The sequence below is a fragment of the Bos indicus x Bos taurus genome, chromosome 10 (genome assembly GCF_003369695.1).
Source record: "Bos indicus x Bos taurus breed Angus x Brahman F1 hybrid chromosome 10, Bos_hybrid_MaternalHap_v2.0, whole genome shotgun sequence".
In the NCBI taxonomy this organism is placed as follows: domain Eukaryota; kingdom Metazoa; phylum Chordata; class Mammalia; order Artiodactyla; family Bovidae; genus Bos; species Bos indicus x Bos taurus.
In genome coordinates, this window is record NC_040085.1 from 99,624,217 (window position 1) to 99,647,386 (window position 23,170).

The 23,170-nt window shown below is 41.8% G+C and overlaps 1 protein-coding gene across 2 annotated transcripts; it reads left to right on the plus strand.

The window, feature by feature from the left end:
* Positions 1-12,295: 12,295 nt before the first annotated feature.
* On the plus strand, positions 12,296-22,064 carry GPR65 (G protein-coupled receptor 65). 2 transcript variants are annotated; one of them, XM_027552665.1, is made up of 3 exons: positions 12,296-12,923; positions 13,173-13,280; positions 19,945-21,501. In XM_027552665.1, exon 3 carries the CDS (start codon positions 20,403-20,405, stop codon positions 21,426-21,428), a length of 1,026 nt encoding a protein of 341 aa, XP_027408466.1. In that variant the 5' UTR covers positions 12,296-12,923; positions 13,173-13,280; positions 19,945-20,402; the 3' UTR covers positions 21,429-21,501. The 2 variants fall into 2 exon arrangements, with proteins under 2 accessions (XP_027408466.1, XP_027408465.1); XM_027552664.1 differs by lacking the exon at positions 13,173-13,280 and having other exon boundaries at positions 19,945-22,064.
* Positions 22,065-23,170: the final 1,106 nt, after the last annotated feature.

Genomic DNA, 23,170 nt, shown 5'->3' on the forward strand with positions numbered 1-23,170 from the left:
TCAGCTTTAGCATCATTCCTTCCAAACAACACCCAGGGCTGATCTCCTTTAGAATGGACTGGTTGGATCTCCTTGCAGTCCAAGGCACTCTCAAGGGTCTTCTCCAACACCACAGTTCAAAAGCATCAATTCTTCGGCGCTCAGCCTTCTTCACAGTCCAACTCTCACATCCATACACGACCACTGGAAAAACCGCTGCCTTGACTAGATGGACCTTTGTTGGCAAAGTAATGTCTCTGCTTTTCAATATGCTATCTAGGTTGGTCATAACTTTCCTTCCAAGGAGTAAGCGTCTTTTAATTTCATGGCTGCAGTCACCATCTTCAGGGATTTTGGAGCCCAAAAAAATAAAGTTTGACACTGTTTCCACTGTTTCCCCATCTATTTCCCATGAAGTGATGGGACCAGATGCCATGATCTTCGTTTTCTGAATGTTGAGTTTTAAGCCAACTTTTTCACTCTCCTCTTTCACTTTCATCAAGAGGCTTTTTAGTTGCTTTTCACTTTCTATAAGGGTGGTGTCATCTGCATATCTGAGGTTATTGATATTTCTCCCGGCAATCTTGATTCCAGCTTGTGCTTCTTCCAGCCCAGCGTTTCTCATGATGAACTCTGCATATAAGTTAAATAAGCAGAGTGACAATATAAAGCCTTGACGTACTCCTTTTCCTATTTGGAACCAGTCTGTTGTTCCATGTCCAGTTCTAACTTGCTTCCTGACCCGCATAAAGGTTTCTCAAGAGGCAGATCAGGTGGTCTGGTATTCCCATCTCTTTCAGAATTTTCCACAGTTCATTGTGACCCACACAGTCAAAGGCTTTGGCATAGTCAATAAAGCAGAAATAGATGTTTTTCTGGAACTCTCTTGCTTTTTCCATGATCCAGCAGATGTTGGCAATTTGATCTCTGGTTCCTCTGCCTTTTCTAAATCCAGCTTGAACATCCGGAAGTTCAGGGTTCACATATTGCTGAAGCCTGGCTTGGAGAATTTTGAGCATTACTTTTCTAGCGTGTGAGATGAGTGCAATTGTGCAGTAGTTTGAGCATTCTTTGGCATTTCTTTGGGATTGGAATGAAAACTGACCTTTCCCAGTCCTGTGGCCACTGCTGAGTTTTCCAAATTTGCTGGCAGCAAAATTGAGTGCAGCACTTTCACAGCATCATCTTTCAGGATTTGAAATAGCTCCACTGGAATTTCATCACCTCCACTAGCTTTGTTCGTAGTGATGCTTTCTAAGGCCCACTTGACTTCACATTCCAGGATGTCTGGCTCCAGGTGAGTGATCACACCATCGTGATTATCTTGGTCGTGAAGATCTTTTTTGTACAGTTCTTCTGTGTATTCTTGCCACCTTTTCTTAGTATCTTCTGCTTCTCTTAGGTCCATACCATTTCTGTCCTTTATCGAGCCCATCTTTGCATGAAATGTTCCCTTGGTATCTCTAATTTTCTTGAAGAGATCTCTAGTCTTTCCCAATCTGTTGTTTTCCTCTATTTGTTTGCACTGATCGCTGAGGAAGGCTTTCTTATCTCTTCTTGCTATTCTTTGGAACTCTGCATTCAGATGCTTATGCCCGCAGCAAAGAACCCTGACTGATACACCAGGTTATAATGAGACTGGAAATGATCACCACAAAGAATTCTCAGCCTCTCTATCTGCATTTCCCCCACTTTAAACACTGCCTTCACCCTGTGTAGTTCTTTTGTTGGTAATTGTTAATGCACATGTGTGTGCTAAGTCACTTGAGTTACATGCGACTCTTTGCGACCCCGTGGACTGTAGCCCACTAGGCTCCCCCGTCTATGGGAGTCTCCAGGGAAGAATACTGGAGTGGGTTGCCATAGCCTCCTGCAGAGGGTCTTCCTGCCCCAGGGATCGCACCTGTGTCTTAGGTCTCTTGCGTTGGCGGGCTGGTTCTTTGCCACTAGTGCCCCCTGGGAATCCCCATTAATGCATGGATTAGTTCAAATGAAGAACTCCAGGAAGTTTTGCTGTCCCCCTCTGTCTCACCCATGATCCATCTATTCGTCTTTGGATTGTCAGTATCTTTTTCTGCACTCCTGCCAGGGTATGAATTCTAGAGTCCACCTAATTTCAAGTCTTAGGCATGAAAAAAATAACAGTACCCATGGCTCAGAAGATTTTTTTTTAAACATCTAGTACAATTCTGTCCAATAAATAGAAGGCAAAACATGTATATATAACTTGAAATTTTCTAGTAGCCAAAAAAAAAGTTGACCAAAAAAAGCATATGAGATTAATTTTGATTAATATTTATTTACCTCCATATTCATGGGGGTCGCAAGAGTTGGACACAGCAACTAAATAAAAAGAAAAACCCAAAGTATTGTTGATAAAAATGCAGTCAAGATAAAAATATATCAGTAAAACATTTTGCAAATTTTTTTATAAGAAGTTTTCAAAAATCTAGACTTGTATTTTATACAGATTGCTGTTGCTTAGTCGCTTCTGACTCTTTTGCAACCTCATGGACTGTAACATGCCAGGCTCCCTCTGTCCATGGGATTTCCTAGGCAAGAACACTGAAGTGGGTTGCCATTTCCTTCTCCAGGGCATCTTCCCAACCCAGGAATCTCCTGCATTCCAGGCAGATTCGTTACCGACTGAGCTATGAGGGAAGGTAATAAATATTTAGTCCCTCTCAGTTTCTGTGGGTGGGGAACTCGGGATCACCTTGGCTGGGTGGTGCAGCTCAGGATCCCTCGTGACGCTGCAGTAGAGATGTTAGCAGGAGCTGTCATCATCTGAAGGCTTGGAGATGCACTTCCAAGGTGGTTATTCAATGCTGTTGGCTCACTCAGATCCCTGCCACGTGGGCGTGTTCTCACGACACAGACTGACTTCCCTCAGACCAACTGAGCAAAAAGAGAAAGTGAGAGGGCCTGAGGGGGAATTCACAGGATTATTCTGACCTCGTCTCCAGAACAACACAGCATCACTTCTGCTTTATTTGCTAGGAGTGAGTCAGTAAGTCTAGCCCACACTCCAGGGGAGGGAAACCGGGCTCCACCTCTTGAGAGCAGGAGTGTCAAAGAATTTGTGAATGTACTCTATTTTTTTTTAACTAATTTTATTGGAGTATAGTTGCTTTACAATGTTGTGGTAGTTTCTGCTGTACAGCAAAGCTGTGTGTGAGTGTGTGTATATACGTGCGTGCATTCAGCCGTATCAAATTCTTTGAGACCCCATGGACTGAGTCCACCAGGCTCCTCTATCCATGGGATTCTCCAGGCAAGAATCCTGGAGTGGGCTGCCATTTCCTTCTCCAGGGGATCTTTCTGACCCAGGGATCGAACCCAGGTCTCCTGCATTGCAGACAGACTCTTTACCATCTGAGCCACTAGGCAATCCCTACGTATACATATATCCACTCCTTTTTGGATTTTCTTCCCATTTAGGTCACCACAGAACACCGAGTAGAGTTCCCTGTGCTCTATAGTAGGAACTGACAGTTATCTATTTAGACATAGCAGTGCATGTATGTCAGTACCAGTCTCCCAGAATTCACCCCACCCCATTCCCCTCCCCATATCCATATGTCTGTTCCCTATGTCTGTGTGTCTGTTTCTGCTTTGCAGACAAGTCCATCTGTATCTTTTCTAGATTTCTTACATAAGCGATATTAAACAATATTTGCTATTCTCTGACTTCACTCTGTATGATAGTCTCTAGATTTATTTACACCACGGCAAATTGCTCAGTTTCATCATTTTTTATGGTTGAATAATATTCCATGTATGTGGAATTGTATGTATGTATGTACAGATATATGTACCAAATCCTCTTTATCCATTCTTCTATTGGGGGACATTTAGGTTGCTTCTATGTCCTGGCTATTATAAATAGCACTGCAATGAATATTGGAGTGCATGTATCTTTTTGAATTATGGTTTTCTCTGGATATTTGCCCAGGAGTGGGACTGCTGGGTAATATGGTAGTTCTATTTTCAGTTTTTTAAGGAAACTCCGCACTATTCTCCATAGTGGCTGTATCAGTTTCCATTCCAAATAAGGGTGTAGCTTCCCTTCTCTCCACACCCTCTCCAGCATTCATTGTTTGTAGATTGTTTAATGGTGGCCATTGTGACCGGTATGAGGTGATCTCTCATTGTAGTTTTGACCTGCATTTCTCTAATAATGAGTGATGTTGAGCATCTTTTTATGTGTTTGCTGGCCATCTGTATGTTGTGAACATATTTAAGATCGCATTTGCCCATGATGCATTTCAGCAGACCACTCATATGATATAGTCTTAAATGTTGCAGTAACTAATATTTTGAAGGCTTCTTTATAGAAAGAGGTATTATAAAACAACAGAAGGGATTTACCGAATTACAGCACATTTGCAAAGATATTTTAACATCCTCTAAAAAAAAGCATCAAGGGGAATAAAGGTTCTAGCATTGTTTTCTATAAAATGGCAGGCATTCCCATCACTCTTGGATTTCACTATAATCTCTGCTCTGTTCGTTCTTTGGATCCTGGCATGACTCACAGCTTTGGGTGACAGAACCTGCCTTCGCCAGTCCTGATGCCGCAGAGCCCATAACAACTAGCCTGGCTTCCCACCCTCCCTGCGCTCTGTCCCTAGCCCCTTTGCCCCAGTTGACTCAGTTTCTTGCCAATCATCTCTCCTCCTTCTCTGCACTATCCTTTGAATTGTACCTCCATAAATATTAGTGCATGTCTTGGTTAAACCTGAATTCATGAAACAGTTTTTGGATCCTAAATCTTAAAAGATTATCTGGTAATCCCTAGCATAAGCAAACTGGACAGAACAGATAATTGCACAAGGAATTACATTTATTATCCTGACTTAAAAAATTAAGCTAATCATTTTGCACATTCCACAGTACTTGAGGAAACTATTTGGAGTTCATCTTCCTAAATTTGATTACTTCAATAAGTGAGCGTAACAAATGCATTAAAATTTGTTTCTGTAACTTATAGACATCAGGAAATACATGTTAGATCTTCTAAAGAGGTATTTGGCTTCCCTGGTGGTGTAGGGTTAATTTTGACTTCATACTGGATCTGCTATGATATTTCCAGTAGTCACGTGCAACTGTGAGAGTTGGACCATGAAGAAAGCTGAGTGCTGAAGAACTGATGCTTAATGGATGCTCGAAGCTTGGTGCTGGAGAAGACTCTTGAGAGTCCCTTGGACAGTAAGGAGAGCAAACCAGTCAATCCTAAAGGAAATCAACCCTGAATATTCTTTGGAAGGACTGATGCTGAAGCTGAAACTCCAATACTTTGGCCACCTGATATGAAGAACTGACTCACTGGAAAAGACCCTGATGCTGGGAAAGATTAAGGGCAGGAGGAAAAGGGGAAGACAGAGGATGAGATGGTTGGGTGGCATCACCGACTCAATGGACATGGGTTTGCGAAAACTCTGGGAGATAGTGAAGGACAGGGAAACATGGTGTGCTGCTGTCCCTGGGGTTGCGATGAGTCGGACGCGACTGAACAACAACTGGATCTGCTTCTGTGACTTTAACCTTTATCTTGCCACTTCTGTTATTATAGGCAAACATAATTGCCTGCCTCAGGGAGATAACCTGGCCCCGCCTCCCTGTGAAGGACTGTGGCATTCTTTGTCTATGGATAGGGAAGGAAATATTCCATTTCACACCACCTGTGAGATGGCTGTAAGGAAGTGAAACTAGCACATCTCCCATTCTAGGAGATATCTGCAAGAGTTAAATGGTCTTTTTATTTTGTTTCCTCATCTTCCCCCTATCTCTGATTCATAAAAAATCAGAGATAAAAAAAAACCTGGCAACCAGCACCACATAAGATGACTTTTTTTTGAGACATTAGTCTGCCATCTTTTCAGTTACCCAGCTCTCCAAATAAAGTTGTATTCCTCACCTCAACATCTCGTCTCTCAGATTTATCAGCCTCTCAAGCACCAAGCAGAGCGAGCTTGAACTTGGTAATAGTGGCTCAGTGTAAAGAATCCGCCTGCCAATGCAGGAGATATGGGTTCCATCCCTGGATCAAGAAGATCCCCTGGAGAAGGAAATGCCAACCCACTCCAGTATTCTTGCCTGGGAAATCCCATGGACAGAGGAGCCTGGCGGGCTACGTCACAAAGAGTTGGACACGACTTAGAGACAAAACAACAGCAACAACAACCATAATGAGATATTTAGGATATTAAAGATCCAGTCCTTAGTTTGATAACGTCTCCATTTTAACTGTTACTATAGTTATGTTCTGACTTAAGATTTAAGTCAAAATCATTTACAAGTCTGAAATGAGAGGCTGCATTAGCTTCAACTTTTTAAAGGGCAGAACCAAATGGACTAATGACACAATGATGTGAGTGGAATTTAAGAACTGATGAAGAGATGATAAGCTGTAAGGGAACAAATTCTGCCACCCTGAAATGTGTCTCTTTGGTATAAGGATTTAGACAGATTATTTTTAAGAAACAGAAGAGTTTGGAAGTTTTCCTTGTTACACTTCCCCTTAACTGCCTAAAAGAATTTGCATAAAGGGCCTATTCCCAGAATAGAGTTATCACCAGAGAGATCTGCAAATAGGGACTAAGAGTGATGGGGGAAACTTGGCAGTCTGGGCATCAGAGACATTCCACTGTCTCCATGTAAACCAGCACACATTTATTTACCAAACGTTTGCCTTCCCATCTCTATATGAATTACCTTCCTCCCCTTTGAAGTCTCAAACCACTGCCCCCAACATCCTCTTTTGTCTTTGGCTGAAGATAATATTTAAGGTTTAATATTTAAGGATTTCAGCTATTTTTGGCAAGTTCCTCAGTCTTCCTGGGCCTCTCCCATGCATACATACTATTAAATTTTTGTCTTATTTTGTCCCGTTAACCTACCTTGATAGGGACAGAGTAAAGGGACAAAGTAGGTAATTGAATAGTTTTTCCCACTAGGGGATTGTATGTAGAAAAATATATGGGAGACCCCTGTAAGTTAATGGTGATTCCTGAAAGCAGGTTGGTTTAACCACAAAACCAAGCAGGCTTGCTTAGCAACAAAACCATGCAGAAGTACCAGCCCTGCCCCAAACAATAAAACAGCGGTGGCGTGAGCCCCACACCCTGCCCAGTGAGCTCAGTAAGTGAATGATCTCTAGGACATGCTCTCTGCACACATAAATGACAATAATTTGTGAATTTAGCTTTACCATGTAGGGACAAGAAAACTCCCTTGCCCAGCCTGGAGGAGGAGCTGATAATGGAAGCATGACGTCTACTCAAGAAAGACAAAGGAGGTCTTCTCCCGCTCCACACTTTCCTTTCAGTTATAAAACTGTAGCCCACTGAGTTCTCGGGCACCTGCTTATAAGCCTCAAATGTGTCCCAGTCTAATAAATCACTTCTTTTCTACCCACTTGCTCCTTGCTGAAGTCTTTCTGCAGAGACATAAAGGACTATGGTGCTGGAGCTCTTCGGAGCTCATGTCGGTTTCCCTCTGGAACAGCCAGAAGAACCTAGAAGGACAGGGAAACTTTCTTCCTCTCTGATAGGGTTAAAGTACCCAAACCAAGGAAGAATTTGAACAGAACGTGTCTCCACACTCTTCCCTTTATAGAGGTTCTGTTCCCTCTGTGTCTCTACTCCTCCCCCCAGTCTCTTATCCAGGCAACCATCCTGTACACCAATTGTTCTCAAAACTTTGGGGCATCAAAACCACTTGGGGGGCTTTTTATAACACACATCTTTGAGCTCCAGCCCCAGAGCTTCTGACCCTGGGCCTGGAGTGAGACTGAGAACTGTAATTCTCAAAGATTCAGAAATGACATTAACACTGCCAATCCAAGAAGTGCACTTGGAGAAGTATTGGTGCAAATGGACCCTGGGGAGCTTTGTCGTAGTGTAGACACCAAGTACGGTTTTATCTGACAACTTAATGTTCCCCTTCAACCCGAGTAATATATTTGCATCTTTAGAAAGGAAGCCTGATGCTAAAACTTTCACTCATGTATACTAAGAGGCTTCAGTCGTGTCCGACTCTTTGCCACCCTATGGACTGTAGCCCGCCAGGCTCCTCTGTCCATGGGATTCTCCAGGTGAGAATACTGGAATGGGCTCCCATGCCCTCTTCCAGGGGATCTTCCCGACCCAGGGATGGAACCCACATCTCTTAAGTCTCCTGGCTTCAGCAGGCGGAATTTTTACTACTAGTGCCACCTGGTAAGCCTAAAACTTTCAAAACCCCTCAAATGAAAGTCATCTTATAGTTACATTTTAACCCCCCTGACAAGTAATGAGAAAAATACTTTTGCTAGTCAAAGGCTTAACAAATGTTTGCTGAATTAAACATTTTAGGTCAAACGTGTGATCTTAAAATGCACATTCCAATCTCAGGCCATAATCAGAGATGCAAGAAATAAAATATTCTTTATCTTTCTGTAACTCAACTAAAATTCCATTTTAATACCCCATTCTACGAAACTGGTAGACGCTTGCTCACAGTCAATTCAGGATCTAACCTCTTCTTCCTCTGGATTGCACTTGTATTTATTATACTCTGCTAAGGCTGCTATAACAAAGCGGCGTTTATTTCCTCATGGTTCTAGAGGCTGGAAGTCCAAGATCAAGGTGTCGGTAGGGCTGGCTTCTCCTGAGGTCTCTCCCCTCGGTGTGCAGATGGCCACCTTCTCTCCCTGTCCTCACCTGCTCTTTCCTTTACGCATGTGCATCCCTGGAGTCTCTTTGTGAGTCCAAATCTCTCTTCTTATAAGGACACCACCAATCAGATTGGACTAACAGTTTTATCTCAGCTTAGTCACCTCTTTAAAGAGCCTATCTCCAAATACAGTCACATTATGACGTACTAGGGAGCAGGACCTCAACATATGGATTTTGGCAGAGAGGTAGGGGGTTGAAAGTCAGCCCGTAACACCAGGTAGGAACCTGGGAGTTTGTATGCTGCTAAGGCTGGAGGGATTTAGCTCACCCTTGAGCCTCACGGCTGCCCTCTGCCCATGCTGGCCTCTCCTGGGATGTCCTCACTCCCTCCTGGTCGTCAGCAGAGCCCACACAGGACTCAGCAGGGTTTTCCCCTGTCAGTGGCAGCCAGGCTTCTTCTCTGACCCACTGGGCCACTGGAAGCACCAAGGGGAGGCCGATGCTTTCCATCACTTGAGTGGTCCTCACATGCCTGGCCTGTGCTGTGCCAGGCACCAGGGAACTTAGTGAAGCTGGCTCAGGCTGCCCACACATGTCATCTTGAGACAGCCTCCCATCTGGACTTACCCCTGCACATGAGAGACAGGTCCACCCTCCTCCCCAGCTCATCAGAATCACCGTGGCCCCACCCCACCCCACCTCAGGGCTGGCAGGGGAGGGGGTTGACTCAGTCAGGACGCAGGGCCCCTGTGTCCGGCTACCACATCTGACCTCTCACGACTTCCTTTCTCACAGACCTAAGCCCCAGCCCCATCGGGCCAGAGAAGCCTCAGATCTGTTCTCAGGGGCAGGAGGCTTTGCTTTATCTGAACAGATTCGCTTCCAAGCAGATTGTCTGCCTCTCGGTCCTGCCCATCCTCCCGTGCTTGACCGCTCAGTGTGTCTGACTCTCTGCAACTGTAGCCCGCCAGGTTCCTCTGTCCATGGAATTCTCCAAGCAAGGATACAGAAATGGGTTTCCATTCCTTTTTCTAGGGGATTTTCCCAATCCAGGGATTGAACCTGGGTCTCCTGCATTGCAGGCAGATTCTTTACCAATTGAGCCATTCTCCTAGGTTGCCTAAAGCCCTTGAAATTCCAAACAGGATTGTCTTCTCCTCCCCCATTCCATATTTTTCTGCCAAGAACTCCTTATCTTGAGGCAATAAACACTCAAAGTGGCTAATTGAGTGTTGGGTGGGGGGGAGGGCAGGGGGATGGGTAGGGATAGGGTAAAAGGAAGTAGGGCTGGGGAAATAAGTCAGTATTTCAGAATGTTCCCTGCCACGTTGAGTTGCGGCTTTGACTAGTGAAATTGCACCAAATGGAAAACGTGGCGACAAAGGACACTTCGTCAGCAGATTCAGCTCTTGCACTGTCTGCCCTGTGGAGAAGTTGGAGGCAGGGAGAACCACACTCTCTTCCCGTTTTCCCCACGGGCAGTCCAAGAGTTCTGCCACAGGCCAGTGCTGGGACTCCATCCTGTGGCTTCAGAAAACTGGACTTAGTAAGAAGCAGAGTTATTTAAAAGTTCTCAAGACTCTTGTAATGTGGAATTGAAATTTCAGCATAGGGCAGCCACAGTTTTTCTCCTAATTAATCAGAAGTGAAAGTTTGTGTTTCTTGTGTTTTTAAACAACATCCTTTTTTTTTTTTTTCTTTTGAAGAGCAAAATACATAAAACCCCGATGTGGATGTGAAAATACCATTTCCCTAAAAGCAGACGTGTAGGTTATTTTGGTAAAATAAGAAATTGTGAGTATCATGAGATACCCATGTATAGAAGCCACAGACAAGTGGATGTGTGAAGCCAAACAAAAGTTTTGGATTAGAGGCATAAGAAAATGAAATCATTGCTTTCGTTTTTGTAAAGGCTTAAGGCTGAGCACCGAAGAATTGATGCTTTTGAGCTGTGGCGTTGGAGAAGACTCTTAAGAGTCCCTTGGACGGCAAGGAGATCCAACCAGTCCATCCTACACGGAATCAGTCCTGAATATTCATTGGAAGGACTGATGCTGAAGCTGAAGCTCCAATAATTTGGCCACCTGATTCGAAGAGCTGACTCACTGGGAAAGACCCTGATGCTGGGAAAGATTGAGGGCAGGAGGAGAAGGGGACAACAGAGCATCGAGGGCATCACCAACTCAGTGGACATGAGTTTGAGTAAACTCCAGGAGTTGGTAATGGACAGGGAGGCCTGGCGTGCTGCAGTCCATGGGGTGGCAAAGTGTCGGACACAACTGAGTGACTGAACTGAACTGAAGGGTCTTACTATTAATTTTCTGCGTTGTACTTACATTTTTCATTATTTCAGTAAAAGTAGAAGATATTCTGAATTTTAAGTTACTGTATGCTATATTGCTTTTAAGTTAGTATATGCTAAATTACTTTCCAAATGTACCTGATAAATCTAAATGAGTACTTTAATTATTTTCAATGAAAGACCTACAAAAGAAGTATAGGAAACCCACTGCACACCTATTACATCCTGAATAACTTCAAGGGAAAACATTTTTGGTTATATCACAAGGTCATCTTTTCCAATTCTGGGCAGAAATTTTAAAAACTCTACCAACAGGAACATCTAACCTCCTTTTACAGGAACAGACTCAAATCATCATGATTGTAGTTTTTAAAATGAAGTTAAAATTTTCCACTTCAAATTAATTCTGTCCTTATAAAGTAAAAATTTCCCATTCATTTGTAATAAAAGTTCATTCAGTGGGGTTCAAACATAATGTTTCTGACTTTTTTAACATCTCAAAAGTTCTAGGAGCTAATTTTACTTCACATCAAATCACTTACAAATTTGGTAGCAACTGTCAACCTTAATATACTACATGAGTTTTCATTGTAATAACCCACATCTTTCTTAAATAAATTTTCAAGTTTCATAAAATTATTGATCTGTCTAAGCCACTTAGGGGGCTTCCCTGATAGCTCAGCTGGTAAAGAATTCACCTGGAATGCAGGAGACCCCGGTTCGATTCCTGAGTCAGGAAGATCTCCTGGAGAAGGGATAGGCTACCCACTCCAGTATTCTTGGGCTTCCCTTGTGGCTCAGCTGGTAAAGAATCTGCCTGCAATGTGGGAGACCTGGGCTCAATCCCTGGGTTGGGAAGATGCCCTGGAAGGGAACCGCTACCCACTCCAGTATTCTGGCCTGAAGAATCCCATGGAGAGAGGAGCCTGGCAGGCTACAGTCCATGGGGTCCCAAATAGTTGGACACCACTGAGCAACTTTCACCTTCAAACCAGTTCACCTGGTTTTTAACATGGTTTAGCAATCTCTGATGGACTCTTCTATTCCAAGAGGAAAATCAAAGGAAAAAGTGGTTCTATAACATATTATGTACCTAATCCCATTAATATCTTAAAAAAAAAAATCTTTACCAAGTTGGCTACTGTGGCCCTACCATCATGCCATTAAGAAATGAATATGCTGTTTATGTGGGGTTTCCCCAGTGGCTCAGCAGTAAAAAAAAAAAAAAAAATGGCCTGCTGTGCAGGAGACAGAGGAGACACAGGTTCGATCCCTGGGTCAGGAAGATACTCTGGAGGAGGAAATGGCAACCCACTCCAGTATTCCTGCCTGGAAAATCGACTAAGCATACACGCAAAGCTCTTTATACACCCAGTCTCCATTCTCTCTACTCTTTTTCTCCCAGGACGTTGATCACCCTGATTCCATCTACAACCTCTTCTCTTGTTTCGTACATCCACAGTTCACACGTCCAGTGACTCATCCTATATTTCTGTATCTCTCTTGGAGTATTTATCCATTTTGGTGGTTATTATCTCCTTCACTAACTGATAAGCCCCTTACAGATTAGAACCAGGTCCTATATATTTCCCAGCACAGTGCCCTCAGAGTAGGATAGATATATGTGTTGACAGATAAATGAAAGAGGGAATGAACAAATGAATGCGATTCTAGTACATATTCTATTAAATAAAACACATATAATATCAGTATACAATTGTAACTGAGACACAGAAAAGTGATTTCTAAAAATTATACAACAGTAAATAATAAATAAAGCATCTTTAAAAATCCTTAGGAGACGTCTGTTGCTCAAACTTGGATAATAGACTTCAATCTCATTAAGATGCTGCTTCCTCATTGGTTTATGACGACATATGAGTTCAATTTCCTGTCCCTTCAACAATGCTGGTTTCTCTTCTGGGTGCAAGCAGATGTATCTGACTCCTCGATCAACAGAGTCACCGTCCCAAGGAACATGGGTAAGTGTAAGATTAAAAAATAAAAATTTAAGTACCTAACATACTTTTGAATGGTTGTCAGTGATATTTGCAACATTTGGCCAGTTTAGACTGTATAAATGTGATACTACAAGACAGGGAGACATGGGGATGACATATGGTCTCTCTACTTAGAGTGATAATAAAGGATGTCAAAATCTTCGTGTAAAAGAGTTAGGTAAAACTGTTAAAACATGAAAGGGGAATGTTTATGCTCTATTTCCTCTACAGGAAACGGTATACCGACAAACTGAAAATTAAGTGGTTAGGAAGAAACAAGCAAACCCCTGGCTATAGAGCTATGTAGCACCACTTTTTCACCAACATAGTGGTCTACTGGTAAGTTTTTATACCATCAGAAATAATGTGAAATTTGAAAATGATATTTCCAATATGAATGTTTCCCACATTATTAGTAAAATTGAAAATAATATTTCCAGTATTAATTAATAACTTAATAGGTGACTATCACTTGTCTGACACATAGGAGTCTTAATAAGTAGCTATTCAACTGGTAAGTGAAGGCAAAGGTTTCCTGCGGCGGCTGCTGCTGCTGCTGCTAAGTCGCTTCAGTCGTGTCCAACTCTGTGCGACCCCAGAGATGGCAGCCCACGTTTTATCTTCGGATCATTGTCATCAATGGTCTGTATTGTTTTAGAAGCTGTGGATTATATTCTTTAGGCATTAGGTAGAAATTAAAGTCAGAATCAAAACCTTAACCCAAATTTCTCAGCACTGGATCTAAAAGCAATTTTCTCAAAATATGATTAAAGTAGTGAAAACAATATCTGAAAAGCAGCATGAATGATAAGAACTATGGGTTCCATTTTAATCTGAGATTCACACAAATTAATTTAACAGCACCATCTTCCGAGTTTGGTATGACATGTGAAATGTTATTATGTAAATTTCACTCTGAGTGCCTCTGGCTTCTCTGCTATGCTCTGGATAGCTGGCCAAAGATGATGTCCATTCAGGAGATGTAGGAGAGATCACAGACTACCAGCCTTGTTGGGCTTCCCTAGTGGCTCAGTGGTAAAGAACTCAGCTGCCAATGCACGAGACGCAAGTTCAGTCCCTAGGTCAGGAAGAACCTTTGGAAGAGGAAAAGGACAGCTCACTCCAGCGTCCTTGCCTGGGAAATCCCACGGACAGAGGAGCCTGGCGGGCACCAGTAGTCCATGGGGTCTCAAAAGAGTCGGACACAGCTTAGCGACTGACAAAACAGTGTTGTCATTAGAACAGTATCAGTTCACGTGTAGTACAGGCTTACCATGTTCTTAGTACTGGGCTTCACGTGTCATCTCGTTCAGTCCTCACAAGAACTCTGTAAAATGGTTGCTGAGTGACACCTGTGAAAACTGAAACAGATAAACACACACGTGGTCACAAGTCCCCCAAGAACTGCTGAGAGCCTTTGAGTTTCCAGAGCCCACACAACGTAACCACAAGCCTCCGTCACCACCGTCTCTGTGCTCCCACCCAGAAGGCTCCAGAAGGCTTCAGGACCTGCTTCATCAATCCATGTAGTCTCGCGGCTGTTTAGCTAAGGCAGTAAATGTTTCTGCAAAGAAAGACACGTATTCCGTTGAAAATTTTGTAAGTCGTCTCAAAATCATTTTTTTCCAATTGATCCTTCTTATCTTTTTTTCAAGATGCGTTTATCTTTGGCTGCGCTGGGTCTTTGTTGCCGCGCACCGGCTTTTCGTAAATGGGGCGAACCGGGGGCTGCTCTCCAGGTGTGGAGCGTGGGCTTCGCATGGAGGGCGCTTCTCTTGTTGGGGAGCACCGGCACTCGGTGCGTGGGCTTCAGTAGTTGCGGTGCGCAGGCTTAGTTGCCTCTCGGAAGTGCGTCATCTTCCCCGGACTAGGGACCGAATCTGGGTCCCCCGGCATCTGTAGGCAGATTCTTAAACCACTGGACCACCAGGGAAGAGCTCCTTTAAAAAAAAAAAAAAAGAGATGCTTATTTGCTGAGTACCATGGACAAAGGAGGAAGGGGTCCCTTCCTGCCCATCACCCAGCCCCCAGTCCCGCTTCTAAGGAAGAATATTTTCATGGTTTAAATTTCTTCCCCAGATCCGTAAGCCTGGTCATGGATGTAACGTGTAACCATGAAAATTCCATCCTTGGTAGCTTATTATATTCTGGCCATCTTGGACATTTTCCTTCTCCTCTTATGTTCTTCAGAAGTCTCTTTAATGAGGATTGTGGGGGCCAGTGGTCTCAGTGGTAGTTTCTCTTCAAACATCCTTACTTGTGCTCTCATTTTAGAATTTAGTTCTGTTGAGTAGGCTATTAAAGGATGACATTTTTTCATAGCAATTTGGAAATATCAATCCATTGCCTTCTGGTTTCTGTTATCATTGCTGTTGAAAAGGTCTTGGTTGAAATTTCATCCTTAATAGGTAATTCGTTTTTTCTCCCTGGCTCTTTTTTTTTTTTTTCTTAGTCTTTGGTGATCTGAAGCTTGATTGCAAGGCATCTAAGAAGAGATTTCCATCTCTGTTTGTTTCTAATCTTATTTGGGATTTGCTGAGCTTCATAATCTGAGGATGCCTTGTCCTGCATCACTTTCAGACGTCTTTTACTCAGCATCTTTTCTAACATCGCCTTTCCCCTACTTTCTTCTGTCCTTCAGGAACTTCAGTTATACATATGCTGACCTTTTCACTTTATCCTCCTTATCTCTGTGGTATGGTATTTTCACATCTCTTTAACACTCTGATAATTTTGTGTGAATTCTTTAGCTCTACCTTGCAACATACTAATTTTCTCTTCAACTGGAGTTGGTCAGTTGGTTAGTCCCCGTGTTGAGTTTTAAGTATTAAATTTTAAGTTTTTTATTTCTGAAAAGACTCCTTCAATCTTTTATATGCTTAGTTATCTTGCATTGTCTCTGGATCCTTTATTCATATGTTCAGATTCCTTCTTTTATTTCTTTAACATATTGGGCATGCTTTTTTTGTGTTGTATATCTATTAATTTCATCTCTAAGGCTTTTGCGGATCCAGGTCTCTTCTTTCCCGTTTGTTTGCTGAATCTCACACATAGTAGCTAACTTCTGTCTGTGTCTGTTTTCTCTCCGTGTGGTAGCAGGATGTATGCTCTTTTTATCAATTTTTAAAATTGAGTCTCTTTGTGTGTGTGTGTGGACGGAGGGCATTTTAATCAGCTCATATTTGTTAGAACCCTATCTGTGAGAATTCTTGAAAGCCTGGGTCAAGGGCGCTCTCCTCAAGGTATGATTTCTATTTGCTTCTTCCAGGACCTTAGTACACTCACTTTTCCATCTGGTAAGCCTTTGTTTTAGGTGAATTCATTTTCAAATTACTTAAGTTACAGCTTTGTTTTGCATCTATAAATTGCCTTTTATATGTGAGGAAAGGAGTAGAATCATAGCATTTCTTAGGAAGGCATGTATGCTCCACCCGCAGGAAATCCAGGTGTTGGCGTCAAGATTCTTTACATCTCATCGCACACAGCCTTTTGATTCCACTTTTTAACCTTAACCACAACATAACCCATATGTGAAAAAAATGCACGTATCCAAGCTTACCGCCTGATGCATTTTTACGAACTTGTTCAAGCTTGTTACAAGCTTGTTCATGTGCTGCGGTGCTGGGCTCAGTCGCTCAGTCGCGTCTGGCTCTTTGCGACCCCGTGGCTGTAGCCCGAGGTTGCTCATAGCAACACTCACATCAAGAAAGAGAAGGCCTCTCGGTTCTCAGAAGTCCTCCCGGCACCCTCTTCCTGTCATCACCCAGCCTCTCCCCAAAGGCCACTGCCACCTGACTCCTCTTCGTCAGTTTTTCCCAACAGCTAAACGTTCGACACGACATTCTACATGGCTGCTTGCAGCAAGGCAGATGGGCTTTGTTGAGAAGAAAGGGACTGCACAAGGTTCCTTCCCACTTCCAGTGGGTCTAGCTTACATTTTCTTTATCACCACATTATGAGTGGTGACACATAATTCATTTCAACTTTAAAGCAATTCACAGATGGTCCCTGATCTAAACAATAGACCCTTCAAAATTCAGCCTCCTAACTCAAAGAATTTTTTTTTTCACAGTGGTAGCAGGATATTTGCTCGGTTTTAGCTATCTATTCCTAAAAGCAAATACAGGAAAATAAAAGCCTAGTTAAAATGTGTTGCCTCGTAAATTACTGAAAAGGAACACTTTTAACCTTCGGAAGAAAACGTGTTGACAAATATAAGGGAACATAAAGACGTGCTGTCGCTGAGTGTGAGACGTGACGTGAGATGATCGTTCTCACGTGTTTATTTGAAATCCACGCAGTTTAATAGAGAATATAAAAGTAAAGCCTTCTGGAAAGTTTAGGGTTATTTTATATCTAGTTTGCAGAAATTATTATGATGTCATTTTCTTTAATTAGAAGAGTCATTATAGCTGAAAGACCCAAACCCTAAAAACACTTCAGATTTCTAAAGTATTTTTATGTAAAGGCAGAAGACAAAGTAGTTAAGAGTCAAGAGACTTCAGAATCACAACCTAGGATTGCAGCCAAGTTCTACGAAGAACAGACAGGTGATTGGGGGCTAATTGCCTGATACGTTGCTCAATTCTTCTTTGTAATACATAATTGTAATAAACAGCAGAGTTGTAAAACATGTATTATAACAAATATACATGCCATTAACATGGAGTCCAGCATGCAGAAAGCCCTCAATAGATGGGGAGCTATCCTCATTTCTGAAAGCACAGCTTAACACTACCCGGTTCTTAATCGGACAATATGGACCCTTTGTGCCTGCCTTTTTCCATCCGTCTGCATTGTTTCTGAACTTCAGCTGCATCATTGCTTGTAACAGTAATTTGTTCCTTTTACTGATGTATAGATTTTTTGTTGTTTTTCAGTTGCTCAGTCGTGTCTGACTCTTAGCGACCCCATGGACTGCAGCATTCCAGGCTTCCCTGTCCTTCACCATCTCCCAGAGCTTGCACAAACTCATGTCCATTGAGTCGATGATATCCAACCATCTCATCCTCTGTCGCCCCCTTCTCCTCCTGCCCTCAATCTTTCCCAGCATCAGGGTCTTTTCCAATGAGTCAGCTCTTCATTTCAGGTAGCTAAAGTATTGGAGCTTCAGCTTCAGCATCAGTCCTTCCAATGAATATTCAGAATTGATTTCCTTTAGGATGGACTGGTTTGATCATTTTGCTGTCCAAGGGACTCTCAAAAGTCTTCTCCAGCATGATGGTTCAAAAGTATCTTTTCTATTGCTATTAGGCATTCCAGTTGGGGGATATTACGAATAAAGCTACTGTGAACATTCTAATTCTACCACATGTGTCTTGGGAACCACATGTTATGTCTTACTGTTGAGCACATACCTAGAAGTAGAGTTGCTGAACCATAAGATTTGCATAAGAGCCAAAGAGTTTTCCACCCAACCGTATATGAGAGTTCCAGATGCTCTACGTCATCAAGACTTGGTATTAATATTTGCTCTTTTTCATTTCATTTATTCTGGTGAATGCATAGTTGTGTCTCACTGTGGTTTTAGTCTGTAGTTCCCTAATGACTAATGAGGCTGAGCACATAGATCCAGTATTGAGTCACTGTCGACCTTAAGTTTTCAGAACAAAACTAATAGTGTAGTCTCCCCGTTCCCAAGTGAGGACCAACCAGAGGCCATGGATAGATATGGGGCTTTTTCTGAGAATTCCTCAAAGAAATAATGCTAAGACAGGGAACTTGCCAACTTACCCTGCGGTCTACACATACGTGTGAAGTGTGTTTTTAGCGTCTTTATTTTGAGGGCAGAGGCTCCTGGACCTCAGCAGGTGTCGGATGACCGAGCGCCACTTGCTACCTGTGCAGGCCCACACTCTGTCCCTGGTTCTCTGCCGTCAAAATTAGTTCCTCCAGACCCACATATGCCTTAGGGTACCCAGCCCACTTACCTCTCTGATCTTAGCTCTTGCTCCCCTTTTCCCTCTCTGGCAGGATTCCCTATTGATCTGAAAGGATTTGAGTCATATTTTTAGGTGTGGAAACACTAGGTGATTTCAGGAATTGTAGTTCTCTGTTTTGTGCTGTGATCTACACTCCGGGCTCTGGACCTGGTTCACTCTCTGGCTTACTCAGGAAGAGGGCATGACTTCCTTTCCCAGCGTGGTGACCCCACAGAGCTTTCTGTGAATATCCCCTCAGATAAATCAGCCGAAGCACCAGCAGACCTCACTACTTCCCTGTTCTAGTGTGGAGAGGAGGATGGCTTCTCTCTTTCTTGCGCTTTTCTTTCTGCAGATGTTGAATCTACAACATCAGACCTTTTTAGAAAACTAGACTTGTAAGCAATCAGATATAAATGGTAGAAACTGAAGATCACAAGATATTACCCAGAATCGAGAACATTCTGCCCTGTCTTTCACAAGAGTATGAGAATGATAAAGTAAATTAGCCTACAAAGAAAGGAAAGGAAAAACAAATGAGGTAGTGTGGCTTAATTATTTATGAAGGCTCAACAAGCTGCTATATTTTCAAATGCTTCACTTTATCAAACCTCTTATGACAATTTTTTCTTGGCTCATAAGCTTATTTTGAAAATAAATGCCTTATACAGAGATTGCATATGAAATTAAAAACTTGAAATGCTGTAATCACACAGTTTACCATACACTCAAAAGCATTTACTGATTACAAATAAATAACTGAATTTGCCATCTTTTTTAAAAATTAGCTTCTAAAATGACTTTTGACTTTAATTTTGCATTCTTAGATTATGTCCAGTGGGAAACATAATTCCTTCTAACCCAGCATCCTTTGAATAATTTTTATTTGAAATAAGTCAAATATCTCAGCTTGATTTCATTTACTGAAGTCTGCTAGACCATTTCCCCTTTTTAAACACCTTCAGTGTATGAAATTTAATGCATTTTGATATCCTCAATAAATGAAATAAAATAAGATTCTTTCAAAAATGATGATGTCTCTTTTAAACATCCAAACTATTCTAGTTTGTTTTTCATTACAGAAACAAAAGCATTTTAAAAAGAGATGCCATCCTCTGTGAAAATGAAACCTTGTATATTCACGTTTGCACCAATCTCCTCTGAGTTTTGCGAAGAAAACTAAACTGAAGAACAGCACTCTATGAAAACTGGTGGATAAGCTAGTTCATCCTCCAGAGCTCTTCGTCAGCCTTCCGTGATAGTAAGTGCTTGGACTCCTGCACCTTAAAATCAACTGATTCCTTTTGTAACTGCCAGGAGCCTGAACCCTGACCTCCACCCACCGATACCTGTGTGAAAATTGACCTCCATTCATCTTTAAGACCACCAATGAACCAATCAGGACATTTGAAAGCAAAGGAAGACTGACACAGTCTTAGCAAAAGAGAATTAGGTGTTGAAAGCAAATCACCAGGAGGCAAGACTCAGTTTGCTATTTCCTGTCTGGGAACAAATGTAATCGGCCCCTTAAAAAGAAGCAATGAACAGCACATGTATTGACGAGCAGCATGACTTGGAGCACTACTTGTTTCCCGTTGTTTATGTCTTTGTGGTAATAGTCAGCATTCCAGCCAACATCGGTTCTCTCTGTGTGTCTTTTCTGCAGGCAAAGCAAGAAAACGAATTAGGCATTTACCTCTTCAGTTTATCCCTCTCGGACCTGCTCTACGCCTCAACTCTTCCTCTGTGGATCAATTATACTTGGAATAGAGACAATTGGACGTTCTCTCCTGCCTTGTGCAAAGGGAGTGCTTTTTTCATGTACCTGAACTTTTACAGCAGCACAGCTTTCCTCACCTGCATCTCGATTGATCGGTATTTGGCAGTGGTCTACCCTCTGAGGTTCTTTTTCCTAAGGTCAAGAAAATGTGCATTCATGGTCAGCCTCACCATCTGGGTTTTGGAAACCATCCTCAATGCTGTCATTCTGTGGGAAGACGAAACAGCTGTCGAATATTGTGACGCCAAGAAGTCTAACTTTACTTTATGCTATGACAAATATCCTTTGGAGAACTGGCAAATCAGGTTTAACTTTGCTAGGACGTGTATAGGTTATGTGATACCTCTGGTCGTTATAATGACTTGCAACAAGAAAGTTTACCAAGCTGTGCGGCAAAATCAAGCCACGGAACACAGGGAAAGGAAGAGAATCATAAAACTACTTATTAGTATCACGTTGACTTTTATCTTGTGTTTTACTCCCTTTCATGTGATGTTGCTGATTCGCAGCATTTTAGAGCATGACATGAACTTAAAAGAACAAGTGTTTGACCATTTCAAGTCTGGGAAGCAAAGTTATAAGATCTACAGAATCACAGTTGCATTAACAAGTTTAAATTGTGTTGCTGACCCAATCCTGTACTGCTTTATAACTGAGATAGGAAGATCAGATATGTGGAATATATTAAAGTTCTTTACTGGGAAGCTTAATAAATCAAAGAGACAAGGAAAAAGTGTACTTTCTGTATCTACCAAAGATACTATAGAATTAGAAATCCTGGAATAGAACCAAGGTATATGTTTTTTATTTTATTTTTTAATATAAATTTATTTATTTTAATTGGAGGCTAATTACAATATTGTATTGGTTTTGCCATACATCAACATGAATCCACCACAAGTATACACGTGTTCCGCATCCCGAACCCTCCTCCCACCTCCTTCCCCATGCCATCCCTCTGGGTCATCCCAGTGCACCAGCCCCACGCATCCTGTATTCTGCATCGAACTTGGACTGGCGATTCGTTTCATATATGATATTATACCTGTTTCAATGCCATTCCCCCAAATCATCCCACCCTCTCCCTCTCCCACAGAGTCCAAAAGACTGTTCTATACATCTGTGTCTCTTTTGCTGTCTCACATACAGGGTTATCGTTACATCTTTCTAAATTTCATATATATGCGTTAGTATACTGTATTGGTGTTTTTCTTTCTGGCTTACTTCACTGTATATAACAGGCTCCAGTTTCATTAATATTAATGATATTATGCCATCGAGATTATATTTTGCAGAGGAAACCTAAACATGTGTTCCCATTCAGGGACAATTTTAATCCTAATGGAAATATTTTTTTAAAAGGTTGTATAGCTCCCTGACTTTTATTAAATGAGAATTAAATAAAACTGAATATTTTCCTAATGACTCGGGGTCATTATTGTTCATGGCAATTGTTTTTGTATCTGTGCTCTAAGCTCTCAGGGAGTAATAGGCTGTATTGGACTGTGCGTTTTTAAAGCGGTGACCACGGGGTATGGTCATGGTGATTTTCCCACTCCTCTGGATTTCAGACCATCACTCCTCCCGATCATATGGACCTGTCTCCAACAACACCTACTAAATACTGCTTCCATCTGTCTCCTTAGTTAACGAATATTTATTGAGCCCATTCTATGTACCAGGTTTTCTGTTAAGTAGTGAGGTTACAAGAGAAATGATCTAATAAGCTTTTTGAACCTTATACAATCACTAAGTCACTAGCTTGTAAGAGCTCTTTATAAAAGTAAATTGTCTCTGAGTGAGAGTCTGAAGGCCTCATCCACGATATAAAGGACATGAGCCTTATAAAATTTCCTTCAGCTACTCAGAGAACTTTTTACCTTCTTTAAAATCATTATTTTAAAAAAGTTTGGTTCTTTCAAAATCTGCTGTTGAGTACAGGACGGTTGTATAGGTTTCCCAGGTGGCGCTAGAGGTAAAGAACCCGCCTGCCAAAGCAAGAGATGTAAGAGATGCAGGTTCGATCCCTGCAGGTTCGACTGAGCCCGGTGGGCTACAGTCCATGGGGTCGCACAGAGTCGGACACGACTGAAGCAACTTAGCAAGCAAACATACAGTATGGCTGAAATTACCAGAAGTTTCCTGTCTAGACAAAAAGATATGCTATAGACAAAAAAAGACATTTATTATTTTAAATCTTACATTCAGAGACTTCTTTGGGGCTTTAGAGTATTCAGGAAATCTTGATATATTCTTTTATATTTATATTTTCTCATTATATAAATTACTTTGCCAAGTTTTAAGTAGGTATCATTTTTCTTCTTAACTGAAGTGTTTTTTAAGAATTTTAAACATTTTCTTATCCTATTCTTCCCTCTTCTTTCTCTGTCTTATCTGTTTCTTCTAGTACCCAAAATTGATCAGCTAGCAAATGTCTTGGTATCATTTGTGTCTTCACAGTAGAAAAAATATCCAATAACAAAAAAGACTAATAATTAACTTCTAGATATACACTGAAAAAAACCAGG